Below are 16,328 nucleotides of genomic sequence, written 5' to 3' on the forward strand. Positions count from 1 at the left end.
TGGGTGAAGGGAGTGAAGGAATGTGTGACGAGAAAAGGAGAGAACTGGACGAAGGTGGAAGAGGGGGAATGGTGGAAAGACAGAACACGATGGAGAGGCTTGTGTTCCCGACAGACCCAGCCAGTGGCTGGAAACTGTCCAAGATGATGATGATGATTACGGGTTTGTTTTCCCTACTCAATTAACTTACATCTTTCTACTTTAAGAGCCAGCTGCCATTCATCAGATCAACCAGAAATTTTGAATTTGCACGTGCGACGACCTGGATGACTAACTTTAATTGCTCGGAAATTCAACGTATCGAATTTTTTTCCATAAATTTTATTTCTGTGCACAACCATGTCTCGAGCACCCTTACAAACTTTTCAGACAGTTTGTGATCACCCTGTATGTTTAATATAAATTCAGCAATCCATTTTAGAACAAAAATTGTAAAGTAATCATTGATTAATTTACCTACTACTCGTTTGCTAATCTAATTTCCTCAGCATCGGCTCATTTAACTCTACTATATTCCGTTACCCTTACTTTGCTTTTTTCGACGTTAGTCTTATACCCTCCTTGCAAGACACTGTCCATTCCCTTCAACTGACCTTCCAAGTCCCTTGTTGTCTCTTAGAGAACTACAATATCATCGTAAAAACTCAAAATTTTTATTTCTTCTCCCTGAACTTTAATTACTTCTCCAAATTTTGGTTTGGTTTCCTTTAATACTTCCTCAATGTACAGATTGAATAACATTGGGTATGGGCTACAATCCTGTCTCATTCCCGTCTAAAGATTGTTTTTCCTTTCATGTCCCTCGACTTTTATAACTGCTGTCTGGTTTCTGCACAAGTTGTAAGCAGCAATCTGCTCCCTGCATTTTACTCCTACTACCTTCAGAATTTCACAGAGTGTATTCCAGTTAAAATTGAGAAAAGTTTTCTCAAAGTCTACAAATGTTATGAATTAGATTTGCCTTTCCTAAACCAATCTTCTAAAAGTAATAGTACGGTCAGTTTTGCCTCACGCGTTGCTACATTTCTCTGCAAAACCAAACTGATCTTCTCTAATGTCGGCTTCTACCAGTTTTTTCCTGTTTCAACTCCATACTAGAGTTCAATAGTTTGGCCAGCGAGTGATGGTGTGCTATTATCTCTTCAACCGAAGACCAGAGGTTTCCCATAAGTGAGCGATCTGTGGAATGTACTGGTTGCGGTGTCGAACGTCAACTGTATTGAGGTAAGTCGGCACGGATGGAACAACATGTGGTATTGCGTTATCTTCCTGAAAGATAGCATCAAGAGACCTCGAAAATAGGGCCCTGCGAGCAGCCTGAACACTTCAGAAATGTAATGGCTGGAGTCTAAATTACTGCCTTTGCGAACCAGAGGTAATGGTGTTGTGCACCCGATGGCACCCCATACCAATAAGCATGCTCCTGGGTCCGCATGACTATAGCGAATGCAGTCTTACATAGTTTCTGACCGCCAGCTCTTCACCTACGTGGATACTCTGCAAGTCACACTCAATTGCCTGGTGAGATTTCGTCGAACCAACTTTACAATAATTCTCAATTATTCCAATCTTGAACAGCGCGTGGAAATAACGAACATGTATATCTTTAAATGCGAGCTGTTACTTCCTATCTTCTATTATGATGATCGTTTCTCCCTATGTGGGTCAGCGTTAACAAAATATTTTCGCATTCGGAGGAGAAAGTTGGTGATTGGAATTTCGTGCGAAAAATTCCGCTGCAACGGAAAACACCTTTGTTTTAATGATCTCCACGCCAAATCCCGTATCATGTAAATGACTCTCTTTCCCCTGTTTCATGATGATACAAAACGTGCTTCCTTCCTTTGAACTTTCTCGATGTACTCCGTTAATTCTATGTGGTAAGGATCTCAGACTGCGCAGCAGTACGCCAAAAGCGTAGTGTAGGCAGTCTCCTTAGTAGATCTGTGTCCCACAAATAAAACGCAGTCTTTCGTTTCTATGTGTTCTTTCCAATTGAAGTTGTTTGTAATTGTAATTCCTAGATATTTAGTTGAATTTACGGCCTTTAGATTTGATTTATTTATTGTCTAAAAGAAATTTAACTGATTCCTTTTAGCATTCACATGTATGACTCGACACTTTTCGTTATTTAGGGTCTACTGCCAATTTTTGGACAATACAGAAATCTTTTTGCAATTTGCTTTCATCTTCTGATGACTTTAATAGACGATAAACGACAGCATCATCTGCAAACATCTGCTCAGATTGTCTCCTAAATCGCTTATACAGATAAGGAACAGCAGAGGGCCTGTAACTCTACTTTGGGGAATGCTAAAAATCACTTCCGTCAGTTACTACGAACCGTGATCTGTCTGACAGGAAACCACGAATCCAGTCACATAACTCAGACGATATTCCACAAACAGGCAATAGCACTACAGGCCGCTTGTGTGGTACTGCGTTAAAACTCTTCTATCTAGAAAGACGAATCAATTTGAAATCCCTTGTCAATAGCACAACACTTCATGTGAGTTAAGAGCTAGTTGCGTTTGACAAGAACAATGTTTTCTAAATCCATGTTGACTGTGTGTCAACAGACCATTGTCTTCGAGGTAATTTAGAATATGTGTTCCAAAATCCTACTGCATGTTGACATTAGTGATATGAACATGTAATGTAGTGGATTACTCCCACTACCTTTCTAGAATATTGGTGTGGTCTGTGCAACTTTCCAGTCTTATGGGTACCGATCTTTCGTCGAGCGAGCTGTTTTGTATGACAGTTAAGTTTGGAGCTATTGCATCAGAATAATCTAAGAGGAACGTAGTCGGTATAGAGTCTGGACTGGAAGACTTGTCTATTATTAAGTGAAGAAATACTGAAGTCATGGAGCAGTGCAATGAACTACATGTAGCATTTCTTTATTTCGGAACGTATCTAACTCTGTTCCACGTCTGTTGTACTGGGTATGAAGCTAAATTTATGACTGGATTGGTGATTTTTTGGTAGAAAGGATGCAGCAAGTTATCTTAGATTGAGCCACCAATAGATGAAGTAACGTTGGGCGTGCCCGAGAGAAGTGTGTTGAGACGCTTACTGTTCACGTTCTTGGTTCGTGAGTCATCAACTGATGTGGAAGTAACTTTTGGTGTGCCCCAGGAAAGTAATAGTAACCTCGGACTTTTTCTAAATAATAGAATTATCTACAATGAAGTACTGCCTGGAAAAACCTGCATAAATATTCAGTCAGATTTTGATAAGATTTCACAGTAGCGCAAAGATTATCAACTTGCTTTAATTGTTCAATCATGTAAAATTGTGAACTTCACAAAAGGAAGAAACATAGTATCCTATGACTACAGTATCAGAGAGTCACTGTTGGAATCCGCCAACTCATACAAATACCTGGGAGTAATACTTCGTAGGGATATGAAATGGAATTTTCTCGTAGGCTCAATAGTGAGTAACGCAGGTGGCAGATTTCGGTTTATTGGTAGAATACTGGGGAAGTGCAGTCTACGAAGGAGTGTTCTTACAAATCACACGTGCGACCAGTTCCTGAATATTGTTCCAGTGATTGGCACCCATGCCAAAAATAGGACTAACAGGGGACACTGAAAATATACAGAGTAGGGCAGTATTAGTGGTTACAGGTTTGTTTGGCCCGTGGAAGACTGTTACGGGGATGCTGAAGACACTGAACTGCCATACTCTTCAAGACAGACGTAAACTACCCTGAGAAAGCATTCTTATAGAGTTCCAAAAACCGACCATAAATGATGACACTGGGAATGTACTCCAAAACCGTACAGACCTCTCCCGTGATGGTCGAGACGACAAAATTAGTTTAATCATATCACCCAAGAAGGCATTTAAACATTCATTCTCGCATCCATATATAAATGGAACTGGTGAGAACTGTAATAACTGCTACAATGGGACATAGCCTCTTCGCAGTGATTTGCGGAGTACAGATGCAGATGAAGATGTAGATGTAGCTCGTGGTGCTGTACACAGAACTAGATCTCGTAGGAAAAGACGGTGCAGTGTCACTCCCGCGTCCATAGTCGCCATTTTGCGATCTCCAGTCTGCGCACTTACTTGCTGCTGTGCTGCTGCATCAAGGGAAGCAGCACCCGTGGCCTCTTTTCTTACAGCCCGTTATGTTCATGACTTCGCCGCACTGTCCATTTGGACAATTTGTTTGCTACACATAAATGAGTTTCCTCACTTGAGGGTCGGGACCTTTCTCTACGGACGAGCGAACAGATCTTGAATGACGCTGAATATGGATCTCCGTATGCGCTTGACAATCATCTGGTCCACATCAACAGGAGAAGCGGTATCGAGTACTGATAAACCACAGTCTCGATATGCTGGGTTATGGCCGCTGTCGAATTCTCGCACTGGCTGGTAGGAGGTTCTCCTTCCCACATGAGGCAAAATGTAACCTCCTCACACGCAGGTAACATTCAAATGCATTGTGTGTTACTCCTACCTACTTCCTGTAGTTGCACTGCATGCATTCGCACACTGCCTCCCTACTTTTATCTGGGACAAGTACGTCGAATAAAATTAAAAAAGAAAAAAGAAAGGTGCAGTTCTACAGATCTTACAACAGTTCTAAAGAACCCACGAGGTAACTGGAGGGCTATTCACGACAGAGAATAGAGATACTCTACATATAAATAATATTGCAGCAAATACACAGGTAGCTGAAATATAATTTACTTTTCTATTCGGTACGGGCGAAAGTCGAAGACACACTAAGCTTGCCACAATCGAAAGGACACCAAAAGAAAACCTGCAAGTTTAAAACTATAGAACCAAGTTAATATAATCATTCATGTTTTTACTGTAGTAGTAATTTTCATTTAAAATTCTTTGGAAAACCAGTAAAAAGAATTTTACGTTGCCTGCCAAAAAATGAAGGATCCGGAAGACGGAATGGAATCAAACTCTACCTATTCTGATGGTATGTCATATTACTCTCAAAAAAGAAAAAGATGGGCACACCTTGAAGTAATTATCCGAATGGAACGGTAATTGGCAGATGTGAAGTAGATATAAAAATACAGAAATGATTAAAATTCCAGGATAATTGGATGATTTGTTCAAGAAAAAGAGTCACAAAGAGAAAAAGTCAGTAACCCGATGGTCCATGTCAGGTCCTTATGGAAGCACTTATTCGGCTTGGCAGTGATCGATAGGTTGGTTGTCCCCCTCATGGATATCTTGCCAAAGTCTGTCCAACCGGCGCGTTAGATCGTCAGAATACCAAGCTCACTGGAGTGCATTGTCCATAATGCTCCAAACCTTCTTAACTGGCGATTCATTCAAGAGAAAGTGTTTCACAAACTGAGCAAGTCAGTAACGCGTTGGTCCAGCTCTGGCCCTTATGCATATAGTTACTCGGCTTGGCACTGATTGGCAGAGTCCTGAGGGACATCGTACAAAATCCTGCCCAATTGACGCGTTGTATAGTAAAAATACTGAGCTGGTAGGAGGGCACTGCTCATAATGTTCCAAACTTTCTCAACTGGTGAGACATTCGGCGACCTTGCTGGGCAAGGTAGGAGTTGTCAAGGACGAAGTCAGGCAGTAGAAACTGTCGCCGTGTTCGGGCGGTCGTTGCCTTGCTGATATGTTAACCCAGAATGGCTTGCCATGAAAGGCAACGAAACGAAGCGTAGAGTATCGTCGAGATACTGCTGTGCAGTAAGGATGTAGCGGAACGCAACCAAATAGGTCCTCGTATGAAAAAAAAAATGGCATCACAGTCCCGGTTGTTGTGCCGTATAGGGTGTGACGGTGTGGTTGGTAACCCACTTCCGTCCGGGGCGGTTCCAGACCCGTCTCCGCTCGTCGTTGGGGCTAAATTCTTAGTGGAACTCGTCGCTAAAGACAGTTCTACTTCAGTCAATGAGATTCCAGACCAAAGACCTTCGGAGACTCCTCAGACAGCGGTAGGATACCGACCTGACTGTGGCCCACCATACGCCCCCAGACAACCAGCAGTGACGGTGTGTGGTCTGTCGTGTGCCACTTCTTTTCACAGCAGGACCTCTTTGGTTGTCATCTGCGACACACCTAAAGCGCAGTGGTGCGTCGACGATATTCTACGCTTCGTTCTGTAGTCCTTCATGGCAAGCTATCCTGGGCGTACATATCAGCAAGATAACGCCCGCCCGAACACAGTGACAATTACTACTGCTTGTCTTCGTTCTTGACAATCTCTACGTTGCCCAGCAACGTCGCCGAATGTCTCACCAGTTGAGAAAGTTTGGAACATTATGAACAGTGGCCTCTAACCAGCTCGGTATTTTGACTATACAACGCGTCAATTGGGCAGCATTTTGTACAATGTCCCTCAGGAGGACATCCGACAACTCTGCCAATCAGTACCAAGCCGAGTAACTATATGCATAAGGGCCAGAGGTGGACCAACGCGTTACTGACTTGCTCAGTTTGTGAAACACTTTCTCTTGAATGAATCGCAATTTTTCTGAAATTGTAATCATTTCTTTGTCTGTACATGTACATCACATCTACCAATTTACGTCTCTTTCGCATACTTCCCTCGTGGTGCGACGTTTTTTCCTTTTTTTTTGTCCTAGAGTGCGTTTCAGTAATCAAAAACTCGAGTAAAATGTGCAAATAACTTGACAATTTGGTCCCGCTTATGAGTGCGGCGTTGCAACCCCTCTGGCCAGGATACATTGGGTTGCAAAGGGTGTTATAGGGCCGTTGTATCTTCTCTTGAGCCAAAACGCCCACAACTGTTGTAACTGGTCATTGACATACTGGCAGTGTGAATGAGCTCTGTCCTGTTAAACAATGATACCACGATGTTCACATGTAGGGTTACATACGAGGGCGTCGAACGTCTGTGACACATCCTCGTACTGTCAGAGTTCCCTTAATTATTATCAGCCATGACATGAAGTCATAACCAGTGACTCCCCACACCGCGATGCCAGGAGTAACACCGCTGTGCCTCTCCAAAACATTGGAAGAGTGGGACCTCTCCCCGGGTCGACACTATACTCGCCAGCGATGGTCGTCTGGGGCAACGCAGAACCACGATTCATTACTGCACTCAGTGCGACGCCATACATCAGCAGTCCATGTTTCTAAGTCACAGCACAAGTCGAAACGCAGCCGTTTGTGCTGTGGTGTTAACGGCAGCCTACACATGGAATGGCAACTCCCTAACCCGGCTGCTCCGAATCTCCGACTGGTGGCGCAGGATAGCGAAAAGGCTAAATGTATTCTCGGTAAATTAGTTCGATCATCTATCGAAGTGATATCATGTGCTGTCACTGACCTTGAATGTATGACATCACGCGCCACACCCCCTTAGCCATGACAGCATCATGATCATGTGAGAATCATGCCCCCCTCGTATGTGGTGTCATTCATAACAAAACAGGCCACGCCTCATTCCTTGGTATGCTGGTGGCCATTAAAATGTAACTGCCAATCGCATCTCAGTATTTTAACAATTTTAACAGTCATTAAAATGAAATTCTAAGTCACAATGTAGCCTCAGAGCCGCCATATTGTTCATGTTCAGAAGTGTGCTAATGATTTGAACATTTTATGCCATGTTCAGAAAGTATTTATCAAAAACTTCGCACAAAGTGAGTAACTTAGTATTTCCACATCTAAAATAAGTCACACACACACACACACACACACACACACACACACACACAAAGTGAAAACAAGACTGTGGACTCACAAATTAAGTGCCCTCATGTTATCTACAAACATGAACTCCCATAAAACACACGTGGCTAAAAAATAACATTCGAAGCAAGCAATTCACATTTAATTTTTGGCCTAAATGAGGCTTATACAAAAAAACCTGCCCAAGACTATAACTGCACAAAACACTTGTTTACTAAAATTCTATGCTAAGCAGACATGCATACAAACACATAGGCAGTATGAATTACTGGTAACTGTTGCAAGAAAGGAATCAGTATGTGACGCCTAAAGTGTGGCTGAATTTTCAAATTAACTGCCACCCACAATGCTAATTCCACTTCTGAATCCTTACTCAACAGATATATATAAAAACAAAAAGCTAAGCAGTCATGTGAGTTTCATTTCTAGGCCTAACTGAGGCTATATACCAAAACGGATCTGACCGACACTAGAACTGCACAAAACATACGTGGGCTAAGGTGGTTTGCTAAACTGGCAAACACACATACACAATTACTGTTCTGTGATAGTCGACTATTGGAAGAGTCAAGTGAATCATTGCTATTAACACGTCTTATCAGATACCTAAAACATGACAGTTAAATTAAGTGCCATGATGCTAATTTCACGTCTAGATACGTGAAGACACTGAATTTTTCGGTAATTCATCTAGCAACATTACGAGGGGGGAGGGGGAGGTGAAATATAGCGACGTTTCCTGTGCTACAAAATTATAATCGATGAAATTCACTGACTAATATTGCTTCGCATTACATTTGATCTAGGCCTATTGTCGTAACTTAGTTGCTCGCATAAATGCATTACTGACAAAACTTGTAGGTTAAGCAGCACTAGTCAACGACTGATGTTCGACATCTGTAGTATATTTCAACCGTTCTAGGGCTGCCCAAGTGAACTGGAAATGCGAAGGAACAACAAAAGCTAAACCAAGATTTGGCAGAGTTTACGTAATGATGGACAGGGACCACCTAGCACCGCAGAGGGTGGCTGTAAAAAATCCCATGAAATCAGCGGAAGGGATGCATCATGATTTCCATAGTGCTACAAGAAGTCCAGGTAGCACAATGACTGCGCGAATGGAATTAAAAAGAGTGGGTTACGGTGATGGGGCACCTCCCAATGAGCCACGTGTTTCTGCAGTCAGTGCTATGCAATGTTTGAGGCGGTGCACAGGACAACGCCATTGGACAAGTATGACTGGAAACTAGTGATCTGTAGTGATGAATCACACTATAGCCTGTGTCAGTCTGATGGAAGGTTCTGGATTTCGCTGATGCCTGGAGAAAGTTATCTGTCATCATGTGCAGTGCCAATGGTAAAGGTGATATTATGGTATTGGGGTGTTTCTCGTCATTAGTGTGGGGTTCCCCTATTGTACTGAAGAAAACAGTAAATTCGAAAGGTTATCAAAACATTTTACAGCACTGCATATGTACAGTAGAGGAACAGTTCGCAGACTGTATTAGCATCATACTGCACCCTATCATCAATCAGCATCAATGAGTCAATGTCTTGTGAACGCCTCCCGCCGGAGGTTCGAGTCCTCCCTCGCGCATGGGTGTGTGTGTGTTGTCCTCAGCATAAGTTAGTCTAAGTTAGTTTAAGTAGTGTGTAAGTCTAGGGACCCATGACCTCAGGTGTTTGATCCCTTAGGAATTCACACACAGTTGCAGTGACTTTGAATGTCGACTTTGCTCGACACCCCAGCGCTCAACATTATTAGTTTCCTGGTTTGGCCCTTGAGGAGGATTGAGCTGCCACTCTCCCAGACATCCAGGCACCTCATTGAAAATTCCCCCAGAAGAGTTCAACTAGTCATAAATAACATGCGTGGTAACAACACTAAACATGAATAACGCTAATACATCTGATGGCCTCCCACAGAGAATTGCAATTCTAATCATTCAAATACCCGCCAATGGTTTGTACGTGTACGAAGCTGCACTGACATTCTACTTTTTCCTGGATGCTTCACTTTTTATGTCATGCAGTTAATATGTTTGATGCATACTTACCGCGCACATCAAGGTGGACGACTTTACTAAGACCAATTCCAAACCCATTGGTAGCTTGGCATAAGAAATGTCCCTTGTCCACTGAGCGGGCGCTATGAATCCATAGGCTGCCATTGGCCAGAATTCTGAAACAAACAACTTGCGTAAGAGCAGTTACATCCACAAATTAATGCAGGAATTTGTTTCTTTTGGCACGCACATGAAGTAAAACGTAACGACATTGAAGGAAACGATTCTACCGTATAAAGAAGTATTCTGGGCACAATTGAATGTTATGACATCATCAAAAAATGTTAAAAAATATGAGAAGGGAGAAACGTGCAGATTCCGATTTGCAACTGACTGAGAAAATACCTTACATATGATACTACAGGACTGCGATTCAAATCCCTTTTGCAAATTCCTGAAGGACAGTCGTGTAATTTCTACAGATACGATAAATAAAAAGCTAGGATGGTTACAGTTCCAATCATTATGTTTGTTCCTCATGTCCGATACTTTTCTCATATAATGAAAAGTTGGATGCGAAATGTCTATCAGTGGTGCAATATGTGATGAGTGTAGTAGTTTAATGCAGAAAATTCCTAGTATCATTTTGGTGTTGCCATAGACACGACAAGTGCTGAACTGTGTGCCCCTCTATTCTTGACAACAGAGGCTTTCCAGGGCCGCCGGACTCGTTACTTTATCTCTGGAGACACATTTGAGACTGCAGGATACACGACCTCTACCGGAACCGGCTCACGTGAAAGCAATTTTTCATTTTGTCCTCGACTCACATACGTGGAATAGAAATACTTAACGACTTACAACCAAAAACTTACAATGAAGATATATTTTAATAAAAGAGGAAGTATCCACTATATGAGACTCCCCAAAACTTTACACATATTTTGAAAGTGTAGGGTTCGAGTCGCGATAATACTAAAAATTTTCGTCTTTTCATTTCAGGCTCAAACAACCCACGAGCAGTGAATAATTTCGAGATCTACCAAGTGACTGTGCATAGTTAACAATCCGACAGGTGCCGTGTTCAAATATCCGTCCAGCACAAATTTTACGTCACGTCATTTCATGTTTAAACATGTACGAACTTTTTTACTTGTGACTGAAAACATAATAAACATCTTTTGTCATTAGTTTCGAGACAATAGTTGCTGGATGCAAGTCCTGGCCCAGAACAAAAATTTCCGTGTTGTAGTTTGACGTAGAGGCTTAATAACTGATGCTAAATTAGATATTTCATCTACCTTCAGGGTTAATCGTTAGTGGCGTTTGGTAGCGTACTTGAGTCCAGAGCAGCTTTGCTTACGTTAGTTGACATTGGTTATAGATATTGAGTTTGAATTGATATCCATAACAAAACCGTTAATCTTATTATTTAATGTTGAAACATGTGCAAAACTAGCTTCCATGAATACGTAAGAAATCTGATGTCATATTTATCCTGGACTACAAGAGACTGTTGAGTTACATATGGATCAATGTGACGTGACTTGTACAGTGAAATTATTAGTGGTACGCTCATCGTGTTGAAGTTTCTATAACCACATGATTCTGGTAACTGTAGTCTATCTGTTTGATTCATGCGAAACCACTTACTAAGAGATTTATGGTTAATAAATGGTTGGAAAACCTTTAAGGAGCAGTAATACTTTGAATATAGATTTAACTAATGATTAATTAGTGATTTATATGATAGAGTTACGCGTGTTAGTTATTTCAGATATGGTAACATTTATGAAATATCATGTATTGTAATAAATTTGAGTTCACAAGCGTTAAAGACTGTCCCATGTCTAATAACGTGTTTCCCGTTATTTGAAATACCGTGATACTATTTTAATTTGGAGTGACTGTCATAACGAGCAGTGTTCTTTAACGGTCGCTAGTTCTAAACATTTTCTGCTGCCAAAGGACTATACCGAAAATAGACGACCTGCGAGAAAGTTACTTTGTTTGGGTTGCAAGAAAACAAAGTGGAACGTAATTCGGATCGTTCGGATACTTTGGAATACGATAGTACTATCGCTAAGTCCCTCCTTCCGCGAAGGGTCTTGTATTGACTTTTTCCTCAGCAGTGCTTTTCAGTATTTCATTATTTCTTTGTTAACGGGTCCGATAAAATTTTAAAAACCATCGGTAGCTCCACATTTCAAGTGATCAATATTTGTTCTTCTCTGTTTTTCGATGGTCCAAATTTCGCTTTCATACAATGCTTTATACCAGACGTAAACACTCAGGAACATCTTCGGGATTTTCTTTTTGATAACTGACTCAAATAGAACTGTTTTACTGCAGAAACCTTTTTTCACCTATATCAGTCTAATTCTGATGTCTTACTTTTTCTCAGCTGTACCGTGTAACGTTATTTTTCAGACAGGAGAATTCTTTCACTTTCTGTATAACAGTGTTGTTCGCAATTTTGATATTAAGCACGTTTGTTACATTGCCTTGGTTTTGTTTATCAATAAACGATATTCTTGCTAAGTAATCTGCGCATTCCTCTCAACATTTAACATTCCATTGACCCAGCCGTCTAGCTTTACGTTCTGAGATGTCATCCTTTGTCTCTGAACAGTCAGAATTGTGCATGGGACCATACCATGTTCACTGTGTTCTCTAAGCGACTTCTGCTCACCAACACATGACGTATGCCGTCTCATATCTATATTTTGCCAGGAAGATCCAATGCCTCCGCATCAATATGGGGCTTCAGATATTTTCTGTAGCAAGTGGTATTTGAACCGACAAAAGCATAGAGCATCACTGTTGCAAGTCCAGCTGACATACGTTTAACGCCTAACAATCCCCGGAACTTTGAGCTGACGTGGGTGTTCGACCTATCCCTCGCTATGCACTTTTACGAATCTTCCAGAGCACGTCAACATTGTTTAGGCCAACCGAACCCGTTCACCAGATAACATGACGCAGTACGTTAGCTAGTTTCTCTTTTCTCTCTCAGTTTTTCACACATACGAAGCATTTATTTGTCCCAATTAGTATATAGCATAAATTGTTACTGAAAATGTAATTTTCAGTACTGGCATTGATCAATTCCTACAATCAGAACGATTTGATTCTTCAGTGGTTTTGAGTGGGTATCCAGTTATTTCCTTCCATCGATTTAGGGAAACAGACTGCGACGGAAAGAGACGAGTGAAGTGTTCCGAGGTATAGGAGAACCATAGATTCGAAACCTGAAAACGTCGGTCATCCTTGGTACTTTGCAGGTTTACACTCTGCAGTCCATGGCTCACCATGTTATACAAAACAGATCGTTGTCACCGTCATGCAAGATGCAAATACTGCGCAGCATCCCAAAGACTTCATTTCCCATGTGTTTACTTTTCAAATGTGTGATGGAAGACATAATGCTTTACGAACGAGGCCACGTTTCCTCTCAACGAAAAGATGAGTACTCACAAGTGCCGCATTTGGAGGTGGAAGAAATAGCCAAAGATATTTAAATTTTCTGGTGATTCTTCCATAGCTTTGTGAAATAAGTTGTGAAGGTGCAAGGGGATACTAAATTGTCGTAGAAAAGAAAACTCTTTTGGCTCCCAGCTACCTTGTCTGTCTCTCAAAGTGAGTAACAATGCAAGCAAATATATCTAAAATAGATTGATGTAATACTGTACTCTAGGTGACTGAAATGTACTTGACGTACAGATTCTCATAGCGCATTTTTGGATGCGGCCTGTTTCACGTTATATCGAAATTCAGATACAGTGCACCATGTTTTTGTTTCTTCCGGAATGTAAAGTACGCAGGTTATCTATCGAATGTGGATGATTTCACTGTCATGTAGATATAGAAACGTCACGATTGACACAATAGAGGGAATTTAGATTCATAGTAACGAAATATCGCTAAAAAGTGTCCTATTTTACACAATTTAAATTCTGCCAGTTTCTGTATAAAAATAAGTGTAATTTATAATATTAGGAACCTAGATCGCCTGATGTGAAATAGTTTATTTCATGTCCAGTTTCGACGGTAGCATGCTGTCAATCTTAGATTCTCAGGTCTCCCAGAAATGTAACTACACATCAGACACACTGAACATTTTTATCGCATTTACTAGATGCTTTGGATATCCGCGATTCGTCATTATTTCCCAAAGTTTCTGTCTATTGACATTGTCAAAAGTTTTTTTAAAGTCAATAAAATCAATCTGTGTTTCTTTATTATACTCTCTCCGTTTTTCTATTATTTTCTGTAGAATAAAAACTGCATCTATTGTGGAGCGTCCTTTCCTAAAACGCATTTTTTCCTCACGCAGTACTGCTTCAGCTATGTTTTTCACTCTTTTATTTAAAATATTAGCATACACACCTTGTATGCTGAGCCCAGTAACTTATTTCTCTGTAATTACTGCAGAGGCTTTTATCTCCTTTTTTAAAAATTGATATAGCTCTAGCTGTTTTCCAGTCTAGGGGATTACTCTTCTTCTTGCAGCATTCGTCGAAGAGATGTAGCAGTCGTCGATGTAGCATCATTCCTCCATATTTTAATAATTCAGCGTTAATGCCGTTTTTTTCCAGTTGCTTTTCTGTTCTTAAGTGATGTTAGTGCAGATGTTAATTCGTCATACTGTATTTCATCTAATCCCTTCTCACCTAGTTGTTCAATTTCAGTTTCTTGTCCTGTTTTATCATACCACAATTCGCTGTACTGATTTATCCACTGTTCTTCTTCAATCCTATTTCTTTGTATCTTCTCCCTTGGTGTTGTGTTTAAGGTATTTAAAACCTCATATGCCATTTGTTATCCTCCGTGGATATTATGTTTGATATTAGAAATAAACCTATCCCAGTGTTTCTGATGTGCTCTCCTTACTACGCATTTAGCGTTTTTTTTTTTTTTCTCCGTATAGTATTATTTGTTCTCAATAGTGGGGTTGCTTAAGTGTTTTATATATGCATCCTGGTTTTCTTTGGCAGATTTAATTATATTCTCATTCCAGATTTTTAGGCCTTTTCTTTTCCGTATTCTTTTCTTTTTACAGAGAGCTTCTCCTGCTACTCTGCATACAGTATTCTTTATAGTTTGCCATTCTTCTTCTATACTGTCTTTAGTTTGTAAGTTTGCTAGTTCTTCATTTAATCTCCTTTGGTACAGGTGTCTGATACTGTCCTCTTCAAGCAAGTATACCTTATAAACTCTTCGATCTTGTTGGTTCATTACTTTTTTAGTTATTTTCTTCCATTTTGCAAAAGGATCTATTCTGGATATTAGTAAGAAATGATCTGATGCTATATCTTGTCCTCTATAAATTCTTGTATCCTTTACTAACTTATCATTTACTAAGATGTAGTCAATTGTTGATCTAAGACCTCTGCTGGCCAAAGTATACTTGTGTATATTTTTTTTCTTAAAAAGTGAATTTGTGATTTTTAAATTGTTGTAAGTGGCAAAATCGCTTAGTAATTTTCGATTATCATTACATATTAGTTCTCCAAACGGACCTATAACGTTTGGTACTGGGATATTTCCTATTCTGGCATTGATCACCCATCATAATAATCTGATCAGTAGCACTGTATCTACTCAGAGTCTTCTGTAGTTCTCCATAGAAGGTTTCAGACTCACCTTTTTTCCCTTCTTCAGGTGCATATACACGTATAAAGGTGGCGTTACCCCATATCAGTTTCAGTCTCACTGTAAGTATTCCTTCATTTACGTTTGTATAATCTTGAATGTCTTTTTCCCATTTTTTCCCAATTTTTGCTTCCTCTTTTATGTTGTTCAACGCCACTATAGAACACAATGTAATCCCCTACGTATTTATTTCCTCTTAATTTCTTTTTAGTTTCTGTGAGTGCTACAGCATCGATATTCATGTCGCTTAGTATATTTTCTAGTTCTACCTCCTTTATCCGGGGTTATCACCCTTAGCAGATATGTTCTGGTTATTTAAAGGCGCCGGAAATAAGTCTGCCTTTCATCCCCTTCCATTGGCTTTCTAGCCTGTATTCACTGTGTGTCATTCATTGTCCAGGCGTCTCACGACTCATGCCTTCCAGTATGTGGGAGTAGGGTCTGTAGGCAGAGCTGCATTGAAATCCTTGAGGTCTCATTGATTTCTCAAATTTCAGTGAACATTTCCCAGAGATTTTCTGCAAACAAGTGTCGGCAGCCTGAGCAGACTCCGGGGTCCTTTGTCAACCTTTTATTATTGGATAATAGAAAAGAGAAATGAAAGACACAATCAGGCTCCGAAAACTAATACCATTGGGGTCGAAAGAGTAAGAGTTGGCAAAGGGAGGCCGATAGGAAAGAAAACAGAAGAAGTCCGACACAAGTAAGTGGAAGTAATGTCAGACCTAGCTAAGGACCCATGTGGTTGCCACCCACATATTCCCAAGACAGGAACCCCCTGCGGGGACTATTCATGTCCGGAATCTCACCAACTGACCTGTCTGGCACGGGTGACCCTACTGGGAGCACGGCTCCCGCCAGCATAGCTCAGTGATCACTGATATGCACAAATCTCCCCACCCACGTTAAGGTGGTAGTCCTTGAGGAGGACATATTGTTAATATAATAAAAAAATCGCAGTTGCTCTGGCGTTTGGAGTCCACGTTAAACTGT

The 16,328-nt window shown here is 40.7% G+C and overlaps 1 protein-coding gene across 1 annotated transcript in view; it reads right to left on the bottom strand.

The window, feature by feature from the left end:
• Positions 1 to 16,328, bottom strand: part of LOC126235629 (Down syndrome cell adhesion molecule-like protein Dscam2) — a 197,811-nt gene that overhangs the window by 94,335 nt on the left and 87,148 nt on the right. Inside the window, exon 9 of the mRNA XM_049944340.1 lies at positions 9,732 to 9,856. Coding sequence (XP_049800297.1) covers positions 9,732 to 9,856 — 125 coding nt within the window. The remainder of the gene's footprint in view (positions 1 to 9,731; positions 9,857 to 16,328) is intronic.

Source organism: Schistocerca nitens, chromosome 2 (assembly GCF_023898315.1).
Source record: "Schistocerca nitens isolate TAMUIC-IGC-003100 chromosome 2, iqSchNite1.1, whole genome shotgun sequence".
In the NCBI taxonomy this organism is placed as follows: Eukaryota; Metazoa; Arthropoda; class Insecta; order Orthoptera; family Acrididae; genus Schistocerca; species Schistocerca nitens.